The sequence below is a fragment of the Vitis vinifera genome, chromosome 7 (assembly GCF_030704535.1).
Source record: "Vitis vinifera cultivar Pinot Noir 40024 chromosome 7, ASM3070453v1".
Lineage (NCBI taxonomy): Eukaryota > Viridiplantae > Streptophyta > Magnoliopsida > Vitales > Vitaceae > Vitis > Vitis vinifera.
This window is the reverse complement of record NC_081811.1, coordinates 1,276,882-1,293,915: the sequence shown is the minus strand read 5'-3', so window position 1 is coordinate 1,293,915 and position 17,034 is coordinate 1,276,882. Positions and strand designations below refer to the sequence as shown.

The 17,034-nt window shown below is 38.2% G+C and overlaps 2 protein-coding genes across 4 annotated transcripts; one reads left to right on the top strand and one right to left on the bottom strand.

Moving 5' to 3' along the window:
* The first annotated feature begins 246 nt into the window (after positions 1 to 246).
* On the top strand, positions 247 to 9,551 carry LOC100852899 (protein NETWORKED 1D). Of its 3 annotated transcripts, none has more exons than XM_010653699.3 (5): positions 247 to 526; positions 871 to 942; positions 1,063 to 1,341; positions 3,137 to 7,491; positions 8,142 to 9,551. In XM_010653699.3, exons 3-5 carry the CDS (start codon positions 1,239 to 1,241, stop codon positions 9,300 to 9,302), a joined length of 5,619 nt encoding a protein of 1,872 aa, XP_010652001.1. In that variant the 5' UTR covers positions 247 to 526; positions 871 to 942; positions 1,063 to 1,238; the 3' UTR covers positions 9,303 to 9,551. The 3 variants fall into 3 exon arrangements, with proteins under 3 accessions (XP_010652001.1, XP_059593803.1, XP_059593801.1); XM_059737820.1 differs by having other exon boundaries at positions 658 to 942; XM_059737818.1 differs by having other exon boundaries at positions 296 to 618.
* Positions 9,552 to 10,861: 1,310 nt separating this feature from the next.
* On the bottom strand, positions 10,862 to 16,676 carry LOC100853917 (sulfate transporter 3.1). The gene is made up of 11 exons (XM_010653700.3): positions 16,355 to 16,676; positions 16,065 to 16,272; positions 15,741 to 15,912; positions 15,477 to 15,542; positions 14,545 to 14,658; positions 13,410 to 13,526; positions 12,665 to 12,791; positions 12,293 to 12,579; positions 11,886 to 12,076; positions 11,310 to 11,472; positions 10,862 to 11,223 (listed from the first exon to the last, which is right to left on the bottom strand). Exons 1-11 carry the CDS (start codon positions 16,674 to 16,676, stop codon positions 11,047 to 11,049), a joined length of 1,944 nt encoding a protein of 647 aa, XP_010652002.1. The 3' UTR covers positions 10,862 to 11,046.
* Positions 16,677 to 17,034: the final 358 nt, after the last annotated feature.

The window sequence follows — 17,034 nt, the reverse complement described above, 5'->3', positions numbered from 1 at the left end:
TTTTAATTTTGGAGAATATGGTAATTTGGATACAATAAAGGGAATTATTTCCAAGAAAACAAGGTAAAGACTGAAGACAAGGAAACAGACCAGTGATTTTGTGGGTAGTCAAACTTGTGGAAACCCAAGAGAAAAAAAAAATCATTTTTGAAAACCCAACCAAGGATAATCTAGTAATTTCTCATTTTCTCCAACATTTTAATTTTTTCTTTTGTATTAAATTCCACGAAATCATTTTTAATTTTTTTCCTTTTTTTTTGTCTTGTATTTGCCACCCCATTTTTCATTTTCTTGTCGATTTTGACAGTACGCTCCTCAAGGGCGCAAAAGCTTCTGAACAGACAGCATCAAAGCACACAGAATTAAAAGCAAAGAAAGAATGAAGCAGGAGAGAGAAAAAGCAAGAGTTTTAGAGAGAAAGAAAGAGATCTAGCAAACATGGGGTGAGAGATGAGACAAGAAGCAGCTGGAGGTGTTTGATTGCAGCTGCTAAGCAAAACCCAGTTCCTGTTTTGATTTTCTTTTGGTGGGTTGCTTTCTGATCTTGCAAAATGGAAAATTTTCATCATCGTGTATGCTTGCATCGTGTAAATAATGCGTTTTTTTGGTCTTTCAATGGTGGGTTTGACTGTTTATGACTTGTTTTTGGATTTTCAGCTTCTGGGTGTGTTGGTTTTTGATCATCTTTTTAATTCCTCCTGGGAGTGCCTTTGACTCTATGAACGTTGGTTTTGGATGATCATGAAAATCTGCGTTTCTGGTGCTTTGAAGCATCTGGGTTTCTTGCTTTCAGGGAATCCCGATTGAATTATGATAACTGACCTTGGTTTTTTTGTTTTTTTTTTTCTATTACGTGGTGCCTTTGATCAGTAGTTCGTGCACTTTTTGAAGAGAGCCGTTACTTTTTGTACATGATAATTGGACTTTTCTTCCATCAATCAGGTAGCTTGCAAACCATTTCTGATTCAGTCTCCGGACTTGTCTAATCTGATCTCACCCATTTATCAGTTCTTGTTCTTCTCAAACTGAATTATTGCCCTTTTTGGTTGATTTTGGGGTCAGGTACAGCGAGTGGGATGTACAAAGCTTCAGTGTGTCTTTTGGTATTGAATTGGGTGGTTTAAGTCTCTAATCATCAAGCCCTGCTTTGGATCCATTACCCTGGTTTTACAAACGGTACAAGGATCTGGCCTTTTCCAAGGTTTGAATAGTTTGTGGTGGTGTTCTTGACTGGTATCATGGCTAGCTTGTCGCATCCTGATTCTAGACGCAAGTATTCTTGGTGGTGGGACAGCCACATAAGTCCCAAAAATTCCAAATGGCTTCAGGAAAATCTTACAGGTAGATATATCTTTCTTCCACACAGGGCTGGTTTGCTTCTTTGTTTGAGTAATTGTTGTTTCATTCCTTAGATCTTCTATCTGTGTAATTTCTAGATATAATTGTCAATATCTTTTAACTTTTAAAAGGGTATAGTGTGAGGTTCTTAAAGTTGAGAAGAAGGCATCATGGCAGCTCTTAAAGTTTTTGAATGCTTCTGAAGCAATTGGAGAGTCCGTCTAAGATGCCTCGATGTGATGGAGGCTTTTCTATGTAGTTTTGTATATGCATTTGATGAATTATGATGATAGCAGCTGGAAAGGCAGACTTAGCACACTGCACTTCGGTTATAATTCTATGTCCTCAGACTAGCCTTAACACATGCAATGGAAATGGCACCATTTGATTTACATAAATACAGCTGACTTCTGTTTTGTTGTGTTCTGGGGAAAGGCAAGTGTAGTGTATTCAATTTCCACATGTTCTCGAACTGTTTTTCCAGTTGAAGGTTTACTTTGAAGCACAAAAGCAGAGAGTAGATTATTTGATTTATATAATTGATACTCATTTTGTAACATATTTTGATATTTTTGTACTTTTTCTTTTATAAACTAGGGAGAAAAATATGCTTACAGTGCCTGACCTAAGTTTTTTAGAAGAATGGTTTTGAACCTGCTTTTGGTTCTTGGAAAGAATGAGAGTATTGCTAAAACGCTAAGAAAAACTGATTTTTGTCCGAACCATTTCTAAATATTTTTCTTTACTTTTCCTCATTCTTTTTGAGGGCCAAATGGAAGGATGAGGTGTCGACATGGTTTACTTTCTTTTCTTGGCAACTTGATCAACTAGGGAGCTCTCATCCATATTTGGGTTATTATTTAAAAATTAATCAATCAGATGATGTTCTCCTGTATATATTCAGCATAACCTTGGTTTTATTTTTTCACGATAATGCGAATAGAACTTGGCCAAATTTGGCCGTGGATAGCTAGTTGGGTTTATATGGAATGCTGAAGGACCAAAGTTCTGCAATTGTTTTTGAGGTTTTTTCTTTAGTAACTATTTTATTTTTTGATAGGTAAGGGGGATATATGTTTATGTAAAATGGCAGCGCCAAAGGGAGCAATTGCATGGGGGTACACGGGAATTATTGGCTGTAAAGTAATGTTTCAGGGACAAGAATATGGAAGTGCGTAGAACTCTTAAGTATCGATTTTTATTCCTTTCAGCAGAACACTGATTTTAGTATTTGTGAATTTAGGGAATAACATAGACATAGTCTTCTCAAACAAAGACACTACTGTTGTTTTGTTATACACTGAATTTTTATGAAAAACAATTGTAGAAGGATAAGCTGGTTTTGTGGAAGGTTTGAACACCCTCTGCTTGTTCATTCACAAGTATATATTTATGTTGCAGAAGGTGCGATTTTTGTGTGTATATAAACTCTTATATGTTGACCCATCATGGAGGCAATGTTGCATTTGTAGGGTATGAAATCAAAGTTTGACACAGGAGGTGGTCACAGATTGTGTAAAATCTGAATTATTATCTGTCGTGGCAACAAAAAACTATCCGTATAAACTTGGAACGTTTTTCAGCACATATACAAACATGGAAGTTTATAAATGGGTAGCATAATTAAGTTTAATAATATTAAAATCTGTGCAAAATACATTGTCACACAATATTTACATTTTGTATGTCATTCTAGTTTTAGTTCTGTGCCATGTTTTTCTTTTATCATTATCGATCGCCTTTCTCCCCCAAGACACATGTGATTGACTATGAAAACCCTCCTTATTTGCTTAAACAGATATGGATGCCAAAGTCAAACAAATGATCAAGCTTATTGAGGAAGATGCAGATTCCTTTGCAAGGAGGGCAGAGATGTACTATAAGAAACGTCCTGAGCTTATGAAATTGGTTGAAGAGTTCTACCGAGCATACCGTGCTTTGGCTGAGAGATATGATCATGCAACTGGGGCACTGCGGCAGGCCCAACGAACTATGGCGGAAGCATTTCCCAACCAAGTCCCGTTTTTGACTGATGATTCACCTGCAGGCTCTAGTGCTGAAGCTGAACCTCATACACCTGAGATGCCACCCGCAGTCCGTGCATTCTTTGAACCTGATGAGTTGCAAAAGGATGCTTTGGGACTCTCTTCATCGCATTTCCATGCAGTCAAACGGAATGGAGCTTTTACTGAGGAGCCTGATTCTGTATCAAGCAAAAAGGGTTTGAAACAGCTCAATGATTTATTTGGGTCTGGTGATGCGCCAAACATTGCAAAGTTTGCAGAAGGAAGGGCAAGAAAAGGCCTCAATTTTCATGATGCAGATGAGAAAGAACGAAATGTGCAAAACACTGACAGTCATACTGCAACAGAAATTTTGGCTTTGAAGGAATCACTTGCCAGATTAGAAGCTGAAAAGGAGGCTGGCCGAGTTCAGCACCAACAGAGCTTGGAGAGATTGTCTAATCTAGAGGCAGAAGTTTCTCGTGCACAAGAGGATTCCAAGGGACTTAATGAACGTGCAGGTAAAGCTGAAAATGAAGTTCAAACTTTGAAGGAAGCCCTTACCAAATTGGAAGCTGAAAGGGAAACTAGTCTTCTTCAATACCAGCAGTGTTTGGAGAGGATATCTGATCTGGAGAGAACTATTTCTCATTCCCAAGAGGATGCTGGAAAACTGAATGAGCGAGCTAGTAAATCAGAAGTTGAAGCTGCAGCCCTAAAGCAGGACCTTGCTAGAGTAGAATCTGAAAAAGAAGGTGCTCTTCTGCAATACAAACAATGTTTAGAGAAGATATCAGATCTGGAGAGCAAATTGGTGCAAGCTGAGGACGATTCCAGAAGGATTAATGAGCGAGCTGAAAAAGCTGAAAGAGAAGTTGAAACCCTGAAGCAAGCTGTTGCCTCATTGACTGAAGAGAAGGAAGCAGCTGCACGCCAGTATCAGCAGTGCCTGGAGACAATTGCCAGTCTAGAGCTTAAAATCTCGTGTGCTGAAGAGGAGGCCCAGAGGCTGAATGGTGAGATAGATAATGGGGTTGCAAAGTTAAAAGGTGCTGAAGAACAGTGTCTTCTGCTGGAGAGGACCAATCACTCTTTGCAGTTTGAATTGGAGTCTTTGGCACAGAAGCTGGGGGCTCAATGTGAAGAACTCACAGAGAAGCAGAAGGAGTTGGGAAGACTCTGGACCAGCATACAAGAAGAGCGCCTGCGGTTTATGGAAGCTGAAACTACTTTCCAAAGTCTGCAGCATTTGCACTCTCAATCTCAGGAAGAATTGAGGTCTCTGGCTACAGAGCTTCAGAGTAAGGGTCAAATTTTGAAGGACATGGAAACTCATAATCAAGGTTTACAGGATGAGGTCCATAAGGTGAAGGAAGAGAATAGGGGTCTAAATGAGTTCAACTTATCTTCAGCCGTGTCAATAAAAAATATGCAGGATGAGATCCTTAGCCTAAGGGAGACTATAACGAAACTTGAAATGGAGGTTGAACTCCGAGTGGACCAAAGAAATGCGCTTCAGCAAGAAATTTACTGTTTGAAAGAGGAATTGAATGACTTGAACAAGAACTACCGGGCTATGCTCGATCAGGTTGAGGGTGTGGGCCTTAAACCAGAGTGCTTTGGGCTATCTGTGAAAGAACTGCAGGAGGAGAACTCAAACCTAAAAGAAATCTGTCAGAGGGGCAAAAGTGAGAATGTAGCTCTTTTGGAGAAGCTGGAAATCATGGAGAAACTTCTTGAGAAAAATGCCCTTCTGGAAAATTCCCTCTCAGATTTGAGTGCTGAATTAGAAGGGCTAAGAGAGAAAGTTAAGGCATTGGAAGAATCCTACCAATCTCTCCTTGGAGAAAAATCCATTCTTGTTGCTGAGAATGCCACTCTGACTTCCCACTTACAGACTAAGACCAACCATTTGGAGAAACTCTCAGAGAAGAACATGCTTATGGAGAATTCACTTTCTGATGCAAATGCTGAACTTGAAGGGTTGAGGACAAGGTCAAAGGGCTTAGAAGATTCATGTCAGTTGCTTGATAATGAGAAATCTGGCCTCATCAGCGAGAGAGAAACTTTAATTTCTCAGTTGGAAGCTACTCAGCAAAGACTGGAGGACCTGGAGAGAAGATATACAGAATTGGAAGAGAAATACTTCGGTCTGGAGAAAGAGAAAGAATCCACACTCTGTAAAGTAGAAGAGCTGCAGGTTTCCTTGGAGGCTGAAAAGCTAGAACAGGCCAACTTTGCCCAATTGAGTGAGACCCGATTGGCTGGTATGAAATCTGAGATCCATCTCCTGCAAGTGGAAGGTCGATGCAGGAAGGAAGAATTTGAAGAAGAACAAAATAAAGTTGTAAATTCTCAAATCGAGATCTTCATCTTCCAGAAATGTGTACAGGAGCTGGCAGCAAAGAATTTCTCTCTGTTGACTGAGTGCCAGAAACTCTCAGAGGTGTCCAAATTGTCAGAGAAACTAATTTCTGAATTAGAACATGAAAATCTTGAGCAACAGGTGCAAGTTAACTCCTTGGTTGATCAAGTGAAAATGCTGAGAACGGGGATGTATCACGTATCGAGGGCACTTGATATTGATGCAGAGCATAGGGCTGAGGACAAGATTGATCAAGATCAAACAGTCCTGAATGCTATCATATGTCAGCTAGAAAATACAAAAAGTTCTCTGTGTAAAACACAAGATGAAAATCAGCAGTCGATAGTTCAGAAGTTAGTTCTTGTTACAGTGCTGGAGCAACTGGGCCTAGAAGCAACACAGCTTGCAACAGAAAGAAACACCCTTGATGAAGAGTGCAGGATCAGGAGTGAGCAGTTCTCATCATTGCAGAGTGAGACCCACCAACTTCTGGAGGTGAGTGAAAAATTGAGATTGAAAGTAAGGGAGGGTGATCACAAAGAGGAAGTTCTGACAGCAGAAATAGGGATTCTGCAAGGAAAGCTGTTGGAATTGCAAGAGGCTCATGGAAATTTGCAGAAAGAGAATTCTTTGATTCTTGAAGAAAAAGGATCTTTGTCAAAGAAGTTCTTATCCTTGGAGGAGGAGAAACGCATCCTAGAAGAAGAAAACTGGGTTGTCTTTGGTGAAACAATATCTCTAAGTAACCTTTCTTTGATTTTCAAAGACTTTATCACTGAGAAATCTGTTCAACTAAAAGAGCTTGGTCAAAATCTTGAGGAACTTCATAATGTGAACTATGCCCTTGAGGAGAAGGTGAGGACAATGGAGGGGAAGTTGGGAATGGTAGAAATGGAGAATTTTCATCTCAAGGATTCATTGGAGAAGTCAGAAAATGAGCTGAACACTGTCAGGTCTTTCGCTGATCAGTTGAATCATGAAATTGAAAATGGAAGGGATATATTGTCTCGGAAGGAAACGGAACTTCTTGAAGCAGGCCAGAAGCTCAGTGCTTTGCAGGATGAGAAGGCGGAGTTGCATAAAACAGTGGAAGTTGTGAAGAGTGAATGTGATGAGGTTAAGGTGATAAGAGAAGATCAGGAGAAGCAGATCCTAAAACTATCTGAAGAGAATGATCATCAAAAGAAGCAGAATGGATGCCTTCGTGAAGTGAATAGGGGTTTGGAGGCCAAATTGTGGAAGTTGTGTGAAGAAATTGAAGAAGCTAAAGTTAGAGAGGAAACCTTGAATCATGATTTGCAAAGGGGAAGAGATGAAGTTGAACTGTGGGAAACTCAAGCTGCAGCATTCTTTAGTGAACTTCAAATCTCCAATGTTCGTGAAGCATTTTTTGAAGAGAAGGTGCATGAGCTTATCATAGCATGTGAGGGCCTTGAAAACAGAAGTCATCTGAAAAATATGGAGATTGAGCTATGGGAAACTCAAGCAGCAACATTCTTTGGTGAACTTCAGATCTCCACTGTTCATGAAGCATTGTTCAAGGAGAAGGTGCATGAGCTTATTGAAGCATGTAAGAGCCTTGAAAATATAAGTAATTCTAGAAGTAGGGAGATTGAGCTGCTGAAAGAAAGAGTTAACAAATTGGAAGGTGAAAATGGAGGACTAAAAACTCAGTTGGCTGCATATACCCCGACCATCATTTGTCTGAGGGATTCTGTCGCTGCTTTGGAAAATCGTACCCTTTCACATACTAATCTTCATCAAGCAGACACCAAGGATAAAAAGGTAATCCTTATTTATCTGACTCTGAATTTGCTCCACTAATTAAACTTGACTTGGTCTGGAAATTGAAGTGATCTGAACTTTTCAAGCCTCAACCAATATTCTCAAAGTCCCATACTAATATGTGAAGTGATCTCTTATTGCATTTTTGTTTTATGTTCTTAATTTTTGGGCTTCCCTTCCGGCTCCCTTCGAGTCATCACCATATTTTTCTCACTGGCAGTCCTTTCAGAAAACTTGGTTATTTATTCAAGTCTTTTTAATTTTAGTGTAGTTAAATTTGAATTGGTTGGCTGTCAGAGAAATTATAAATTTTTAGGGGCTCTCTAGTAGTCTAATACTTGATTTGCTGAAATTGTCTAGCTTCTTGATAACTCAATCTCCTTCAAACAAAATACAATGTATTCGTTACTTTGTTTCACTAAAGTCTAGGTTTCTTTGTAAATATTTCAACAAATTCAGTAATTTAGCACTCCAGAAACTTGTTGAAACAGTTGCTGGATCTACCCTGATCACATTGGGCCAGAGATAATGGGATGCTTTTAGACTTAGGACGAAGGCTCCAAGTTTCCAACCATGCTACCTGTAAAAAGTACATGTGGTTTTAGGTGGTGAATTGAAACCGTCTTATTCATTGTTCACTTCTTTTCCAGGATGCTAAATTGGTGGGTCACCTGCATGTTGAACGCAGTCAAGACTGCAGCGAAAATCAAATTGCCATGGTGCCAGAGGGAAATTCAGATTTGCAGGATTTGCAAACCAGGATTAAAGCCATTGAGAAGGGATTGATTGAAATGGAAAGGCTAGCATTGGAGGAACACTTAGACACCAATGCCAAATTAGAGGCTGCAATGAAACAGATTGAAGAGTTGAAATCTCAAAGAAGTTTTCGTCGAGAAAACATTCAAACAAGCAGGCATCTTAATCCACAACAGGAAGAGGAGGAACTTGGGGATGGGACCTGTGATGATCGAAAGCTGCACACGAAAGACATTATGCTTGATCAGATATCTGAATGTTCATCCTATGGGATAAGCAGAAGAGAGACTGCTGAAGTTGATGATCAGATGCTTGAGTTGTGGGAAACCACTGATCTGAACGGCAGTATTGCTCTGACAGTTGCCAAGGCACATAAAGGGGCTACTGCACCTGTTGGATACCATCAAGTTGTGGCTGAGGGACACAAGAGTGAACATCCGTCTTCAGAAATAATGGTTGAGAAGGAGTTGGGGGTGGACAAATTAGAGATCTCCAAGAGATTTGTGGAGCCTGGTCAAGAAGGGAACAAGAGGAAGACACTGGAGAGACTTGCTTCTGATGCCCAGAAATTGACCAACCTTCAAATAACTGTGCAAGATCTGAAAAAGAAGGTGCAGTTTACTGAGGATAGCAGAAATGTAAAAGGTATTGAATATGATACTGTGAAGGGGCAGCTGGAAGAAGTCGAGGGGGCCATCCTCAAGTTGTGTGATAGCAATAGCAAATTAACGAAGAACATTGAAGATAATTCCCTTTCTGATGGGAAACCTGCAATGGAGTTGGAAGAGAGTCGGAGTGTCAGACGAGGGAGAATTTCAGAACAGGCACGAAAAGGGTCTGAAAAAATTGGGCGGTTGCAGTTGGAAGTGCAGAGAATACAGTTTCTTTTACTGAAGCTTGATGATGAAAAAGAAAGCAAAGCCAAAACCAGAATTTCAGAGCCAAAGAGAAGGGTTCTCTTGCGAGATTATCTCTATGGTGGGAGAAGAACCACCCACAAGCGAAAGAAAGCTCACTTTTGTTCGTGTGTCCAGTCTCCAACTACTGGAGATTGAGGTAATACATTCCCATCAACAAATAATCAGTAGAGTTTAAGATAATGGGACAGTAGTTTTGTTTTAAAATTTTCCTTCATAGGAGATGTTGAAGACCTACATGCGTTCCTTTGGTTTACTTAGACACAAACCGATCATCAATTTAGAGAAACTGTTGTACATGTCAGGCCCTATCTAATCAAAAGAAGCTGCTCTCAGGGAGCTTGTTTCCTTTGATCTTAAATAAATGAATCAAATCTTCATCAGAAACTTCTTTTCAAGGCTATCAATGCCAATTGTGTGTTACTGTGTTACACAGTTTGCTACTCTGTATATAAAGCTGTCTGCCAAGGTAATGCTCTTTCATGCCCACCAGTTTGCGCAGGGGAATTCGACGCATTTTGGTAATATTTTTAAGGCAGAATTACTTGTAATGGCCCTTGTTATGAGTTTAAATTTGTAATGCAAATTTTTTGTTCTTTTATAGAGAAAAAATGTTATGCCGGTTTGATTGCCTAGAATCTAGATGGTATATGTGGTAGCATTGCTATCCCACAATAGCCAGATGAATCCAAACTTGTTATAAGATTACTTTCTCTTTATGTTTTTCCGATTTCTTGGCAAAATTAAGCAGCTTCTAATTGAGGGAGCTTACTCGTTTCTGTGCACCATCTAGGGGGTATGGTGGTAATCAACCTGTGTGGTCATCAGTCCCAACCTCTTTTGTTTTTGTTTTGGGTGCTGGGATGGGGGGATTTCCAACTTAGTTATGGTGGTAGGCATTCTCTCTTTGCGGGTCTTGGGTTTCTGCAAAATAGGTTATACCAAGCTACATCAGGAAATTGAAAACATTATATGAAGTTACGAACCAAAGAAAGAAAAAGATCAAAATCATTTAGGGATTAATAGACTTTTTCTTTTGATTATTTCTATTAATCTCTGAAGTTCTCAGTGATTTCAATGACCATTTTAGGCTGCAGGACCTGATCAAAACCCAGGATACCATTTCAGCCATGGCCCTGGGTGCATAATGGCCTTCCCAGACTAGCTTTCAACTAGAATTTACTAAGATGGTGGTGATGATAACAACAATTGTAGGGGGAGTTGGTGAGGGAAGAGAGGAAGCTTGACAGGTTTAACATTAAGCCACAGAGGCAAAATTCTGCATAAAATCCTCGGTTTCTCGTGTTCTTCTATGATGCATTTGAATAAATGTTTAGCTGCAACAGCTCAAGATCACACTCTGTATCACAGATGATGAAAGTACCATCTACAGGCATAGAGCATCACCTGCAAGACTAGAAACTGGGCATAAACCCTACCTGGAGGATTTGGCCGGACAACACATAAAGGTTCACTTGAAGTGGTTTGGTCATTTCTTGTGAATCAAATGCACAACACCCTCAATGGTCTTGCTGTCTACTCCAAAAACCTGCCAATTTTGAATTCACAGCCTGAGCACATCCAAACTGAATATTTAAACAAGCAAATACAGTAAAGAGAATGAAAATGGTCACCAACACAAATGTTAGAAAAATTACAATTTATTTAGATGGGGAGGACAGCATAGCCTAGTGGCATTCTCCACACAACCCCAAAATGCTACTTTCCATGTCTACTGATCTCCTGTATTACATACATATCTGATAAGTTATGAAAAAACCTCCAACTTTCACCAACTTGGTACAACTTTATGAGCTATATCTGATAAGTTATTATTCCAAATTCTTCGGGTGCTGTTCCTTCTCCACTGATCTCTATTAACTCAAACCATGCTTGAATCATCAGCCATAGCCTCTGGCTTGCATGTATGAAGCATGAAGTTACATGCTCCCACAGCCTCTCCCACTGTCAGATATATCCACTCGTGCCCTAATACCCCTATAAACTTGGACTTGTTCATCTTCTTTATCACTTCCCCTCCTGGATTTGCCAGTACAAGCTGCGAAAAACCCAAAATTAACGTTAGTTTTGCCTTGTGTTCTTGAGCGGAATTTGAAGATTTAGGTTAATTAAGTAATGAATTACCTTGAGCCCCCTTCTTTCCGTGCTCTTCTTCACCTCCTCAAGCATGCTAATCCCACTTGTGTCAATGTTACCAACAGCCCCCATGGCAAGTATAACATACTGTAAACTGGATTCTCCAGCTGCCTCCAGCTTGTCTTCCTCCTCTTCGATCCATCTCGATATCCTAACAAAGGGAAAAGCCAGTCCCCTTGTCATTTCTTTGACTCATAAACCATGGAAACTTTTTATGATATTTATGAATTCTTCGTAACTAAATAATTACATTTTAAAATCATAAAGGTTCTTAGGTGTAGAGTAGACAATATCTACATAATATGAAGGGTTTTATTGTAAATGGTTTTAGACCTAATTTCCAACTTTGATGTGAGGATTTGTTTAGGGTATTTTTCCATTGGTCCCCAATCTAATGAGACATAATGATACTATACATGTATGAAATTTTCTCAACTTAAAACTCATTTTTAAAACCGTGAGAGCCCTTTGAACTGAAAGCGGATAATATGTAAACAGTTTTGAGTGGGTTATTCCACTCTCTTTATGTATGTCTATATATATATATATATATATATATCATACCTTTCTCTCAGATAGCCTGCATTGGCGAAGCAAATGGGGGCATCAATCTCAAGTATGAGAAATCCTGGAACTGTGCTTGCAGCTGGGTATTGATCAACACTTCTGTATATTTTGGAGTTGGGAATGTTCCCAAGCACCGAAGTCCTTGGCCTGGCCACAAAGAGAAGCATCCTGAGGAGAGATATGGCAACCTGCGTTTGGGAACAAATGTGAGGCTGAGTGAGTAGGAGTAGAATTTATTTAAATGTGGGGCTGAGTAAGAGTTTGCTCGACAGTGATTTTAAAAACCGTTTCTAATCTTTCTAATATCATTTAATGTTAAAAAGATTAGAAAGGTTTTTTAAAATCAGTATCAAATGCACTACTCTAAGAGTAAGACAAGTTAAGTGAGTGGTATGGAGTCATACAGGTAGGACTAGGCCGATCTCCACGCTGCCAAATCCCACGCCAATGTATGCGGTCATGCAGACTATGAAGTCGAATTTGTCCACCTTCCAGAGGTGGATGGCTGCATCATAGTCTATGAGGCCAAGCATTGCAGCTATGCTAATGGAGGACAGCACCACTATGGGAGTGTAATGGAGCAGTGGTGTGAGGAACAACAGTGTGATCATCACTGCCATTGCCATCACAATGTTTGACACTGCTGTCTTGCACCCTGCATTGAAGTTCACTTCTGATCTCGAAAATAGCCCTGCAATTTCATCCACAGACTATGCTTAATTCTCGTGATTTGCTTATCCTACAGACTTAATAATCGAAAAAATGTCAAATTATACCCGTGGTGAGGTAGCAAGAAGTGCAAGAGCCAGCAATGTTCATCATCCCAAAAGCAATCATCTCTTTGTTCCCATCAATATGGTAGTTCTTAGACATGGCAAAGCTTCTCCCCACTGCTATTCCTTCCTGCATTATTCAGCATCATCATCGATTAAAGCTCGTTTAAAATATCTGTTGGAAAAACAATTCAGAAAATACAGAAATCCGGAAAAGTTTTTCTTTCAAGGCTGCGACCAAGCCTGACCCATAAACAGAAAGATTCATCTGGGTACATTAGCATTATTTGGGTAGCGGCAATGCACCCAACAATATACCAAATGTTAACCCAGGTTCCATGATTCACGCACTCACCTGCAGCTGTTACCATAAAGAGCCCGATGCGGTCGGACCAAGTGGGTGCATAAAGAGTCCAAGTAACCACCACTTAGCTATATAAACCTTAAAGCTAAGGTCACCCATGAAATTGAATTTGGACTAGCGCTCAAGCCTAAGTGACCACTAGGTGACAAAACCCCACTTCATATTCACCAATCAAACTCATCTAGTCAAGCGTGGTCAATTGGGGGCATTCTATATATTATAATATATATAGATGGGGTTGTTTTAAAATTGGTTAAAAAATTCACTAAAACCCTAAATTAAAACCGGATACCATTATTGTAGCTTATACCTGGAAGATACGTTAGATTAATATCGATAGATAATAATGATGTGTTTTGTAATTTTTTATAAAACGAAACATACTGCTGCAGCAATGATGCCAGTGACGATGCCGGTTTTAATGGCAGTTGAAAGATATGGCGATCCAAAAGGTAGTTCGCTGAGGGAGGGTGGATTGAGACCTTTCTTCAAGTTTCCGATCTGAGGATAATCACAACGATAGACACCAGATCAGAGCCTTCACATAATTGAAATCATAGCGGCAAGAAAGTGACAAAAATGAGGGTCACCCACCAATCAGAGTTGTCCAAGTAGTGGAACCCACAGTAGATTTGATTTGTGGTGTTCCAATTACGGATTAAAATATCACGATATTTATGCAGATCTTGACACGATATAGGAGAGAAATATTGGTATTCTGATATTTCGTCAGTTTATTGAGAATTTTGCCAATATTTCATAATTTATCACGACATTTTGCCACGGTCAATGTGGAGTGGTGAGGTCAAAGGTAAAATATTCAACATGCAACCGGGCCAAGCTTACTCCTTATAATTAATATTGCATCAAATATATATAACCTAAAACTCATCGTATAAATATAATATTAAAATTATATTTTAATGAACAAATTAATATTTCATTTAATTAATTATCAAAAATATAAAAATTATCATGATAATTTTTTTATAATGTTTTTAATATCATTAATATATTAATTAAATATTAAAAATTATACATATATTAAATGAATTATAATTTTAATATTAAATATATTTTTAAATTAGATAAAGTATAATCAAATATCATAATATTATTATCGAATAATATTTGATATAATTTAATTATAAATATATATTTATATTTATATAATATTAATATGAAATATGATAAATTATATTATAAATATATCAATTTCTTAAATAAAATGATTTGAAATATTCATTATACTTTTAATTTTAATTTTAAGAATTTTATTTTTATTTTTATAAGTTTTAATTAATTTTAGGTTAATCAATATTTTATATCAAAATATTTGTTTATACATCTTTAATATACCCTATATATTTATAAAATTAAAATATCAATATATCTATAATTATAATATTTTTATAATGGTAGAATTAGGTTTATTATCGGGGGTGGAGGGGTCACCCGTTGCTTTTATTTGTTTGGATGCGAGATGGAGAGAGACACAAAAACACCATGGGTGACATACCACTTGGACACCGTGTCTATCAGCGCGGGTGAGATAAACGAGAAGACTTCCTAGTATCACTGACGTCAGTGGTGCCATTGCTGATACCCAAAAGAACTTGGGTCTCCTCTTGCTCTACAAAAATAAAAATAAAAAATCAAGTAATTTAAACAAAAAGGAAAGTCAATGAATTAAGAAAATAAATATTTAATTAAAAAGATAAAATAATTCATATTTTTACTTAAAAAATAACTTTTTTTTTGACATAAATGTCATTTATCATTTTAAATATTTATTTACAATTTTTTTAAAAAAAATTATTTTTACAAGAAAATAGCATGTATATTTTATCAAAATGATACCAAAAAAAATGATAGAAATTAAATTTCAAAAATTAGGTTTTTATTGACCCTTTTGATAAAATAATTATAAGAAAATAGAATTTAATCTAATAAAGACAAATTTTCAATCTATTCTCATTTATAATAAATATCCCAAGTGTCAATGAATGAGTTTCATATTGGGTTTTTTTTTTCAAAAGAATTTATTTAAAAATAAATAAAAATTATTTATTTCAACTAATAATATTTTTTATTATAAAGCATAATGACCAATTAGTCAAGTAAAAAAAATGCAAGATTAATATTTTACTTGGTCAACAATTTGATTATTTTTTTTTATAAAAGCAAATGCTAATTAAAATACCCTTTTAACACTTCTCCTTTTGCAAAAAAAAAAAAAAAAAAAAAATTAAAATCTCTTAAAAAGCAAGAAGTTGATGGAAGTCCCCAAATTTGTGAAACATTCTTTTTGTTTTGTTTAATAATAACACTTGTAGTGATCATACTTAGACTAATTGGGTACTTGAAAGGTAAGTTTTAACCTTGATAATATGAAATTAAATGATGAAATTTAAGAGTGAGTGGTGGTATATGGGTTGGGGGTTTACTTACAAAGTATTTTGTAAGCATGAGGAAGAAAAGGAAACAACACCCCATCACTCCGCTTTCCCATCTCCACTGCAAAAATAAAACCATAATAAAAACACATGTAGTATTAAAAATTATTACAACAGGGAGAGAGAGAGAGAGAGGGAGGGAGATGGATGTGTGTACAGTATTGTATTACTATTATGTAAGCCTATGAAAAAGTGTAATATTATAAGTGTTTTTGAGAAATAGGTGATTTAGCAGGTGGGAAAGGGAAGAAGGAAAAACCTGGTGTGTTTGGGTGAAGACAGAACGCATGACAGAGACGATATCAGTGCCATGGGTGAAATGGTCGAGACCCAGAATCCCTTTCAGCTGTTGCAGACACACAACTGTTGCAGCCCCTCCCATGAAACCCACTTTCGTCCCATGCGACAGAAAATCAACCACAAACCCTAGCCTGCCATTCACCACACCCACTTCTGTTAATGTTTTCAACTCAAGTTTATGGTAGCCAACCATATATGAAAGAAAACAATTGCTATTATAATTTAATCATGCAAAAATCCAAAAAAAAAAAAAAAAACTCGTAGATATATGGAGAGCCATCACCTCAGAAGGCCAAGCGAAGCTTGAAAAACTCCAGCAAAGAATGTGGCTAGGAAAGCGAGGTGAAGATAAGTCTGGGGATGTTCATTGGCCTTCACTTCATTCCCCAGCATGGAACCCATCATAAGCGATCCAACTGCTACTGTCCCCACAGCCAAGTCTCTGGAGCTCCCCATCATAGCATAAACCAGCGGCGGTACGAAGCTCGAATCTGCATTTCAGGACATACCCATTATCAAAAACTGTGAAAAGGATGTTAAGATTGAATCGGAATCAAAATCTGTGACACTCACATAGCCCGAGAATTGGAGGTTGATTGGCGATCCCGTGAGGGATGGCGAGGCTGGCGATGGTGATGCCGGAAATAAGGTCGGCCTTGAGGAACTGGAAGCTGTAGCGAGGACCCCATTCGAGGATGGGAAAAAGGTACTGAAGTCCCAGTCTGAATATCCTCGAAGCAGGCTGGTTCTTGAATTGCCGAAGCGGATCATCGGGGACGAAGGTCTCTTTCAGAGACGTCTTGAGCGATTTCGTGAAGGGCTGCGGAGGTGGAACCGCCACACGGTGGGCGCACTCCACGCCCGCCGCTGGGTACTTGTAGTCACCATTTCCCATGCTCATACTTAAAAAATAAAAATAAAAATACACCAAGGAATCACAGTTTTCTAACAAACAAACACTTAGATAAATATATGTCGTGCAATGAGAGTGTTTAGGTTTTGATACTAAATACAGAGGTGGGTCTCGGCGGCCACCGGTAATGGTGGTGGTGGTGGTAATTGTGGTGGATGAGCCTGAGGGATATATAGGGGTTTGGCGAAAGGACCACGCATATCAGTTAAAAGTCAGCCTCACTGTTCAAGCCATTCTTTGATTTTTTGTGTTCATTACCATTCTTTCCATTTCTTACAGCCGTTTCACGAAACGCACTTGGTTTGTTAACGACTACACTACAAGAAAAAGGGTCTATGAC

What these genes read in the sequence shown, in the direction of transcription:
- LOC100852899 (XM_010653699.3), top strand. Translation starts at nt 1,239, where the DNA reads ATGGCTAGCTTGTCGCATCCTGATTCTAGACGCAAGTATTCTTGGTGG. An exon ending in GCTTCAGGAAAATCTTACAG is followed by an intron (nt 1,342 to 3,136) that starts GTAGATATATCT and finishes TTGCTTAAACAG; the next exon opens with ATATGGATGCCAAAGTCAAA. An exon ending in CAGACACCAAGGATAAAAAG is followed by an intron (nt 7,492 to 8,141) that starts GTAATCCTTATT and finishes CTTCTTTTCCAG; the next exon opens with GATGCTAAATTGGTGGGTCA.
- LOC100853917 (XM_010653700.3), bottom strand. Translation starts at nt 16,676, where the DNA reads ATGGGAAATGGTGACTACAAGTACCCAGCGGCGGGCGTGGAGTGCGCC. An exon ending in GCAGGCTATCTGAGAGAAAG is followed by an intron (nt 11,473 to 11,885) that starts GTATGATATATA and finishes TCCCTTTGTTAG; the next exon opens with GATATCGAGATGGATCGAAG. An exon ending in CGGAAAGAAGGGGGCTCAAG is followed by an intron (nt 11,224 to 11,309) that starts GTAATTCATTAC and finishes GGTTTTTCGCAG; the next exon opens with CTTGTACTGGCAAATCCAGG.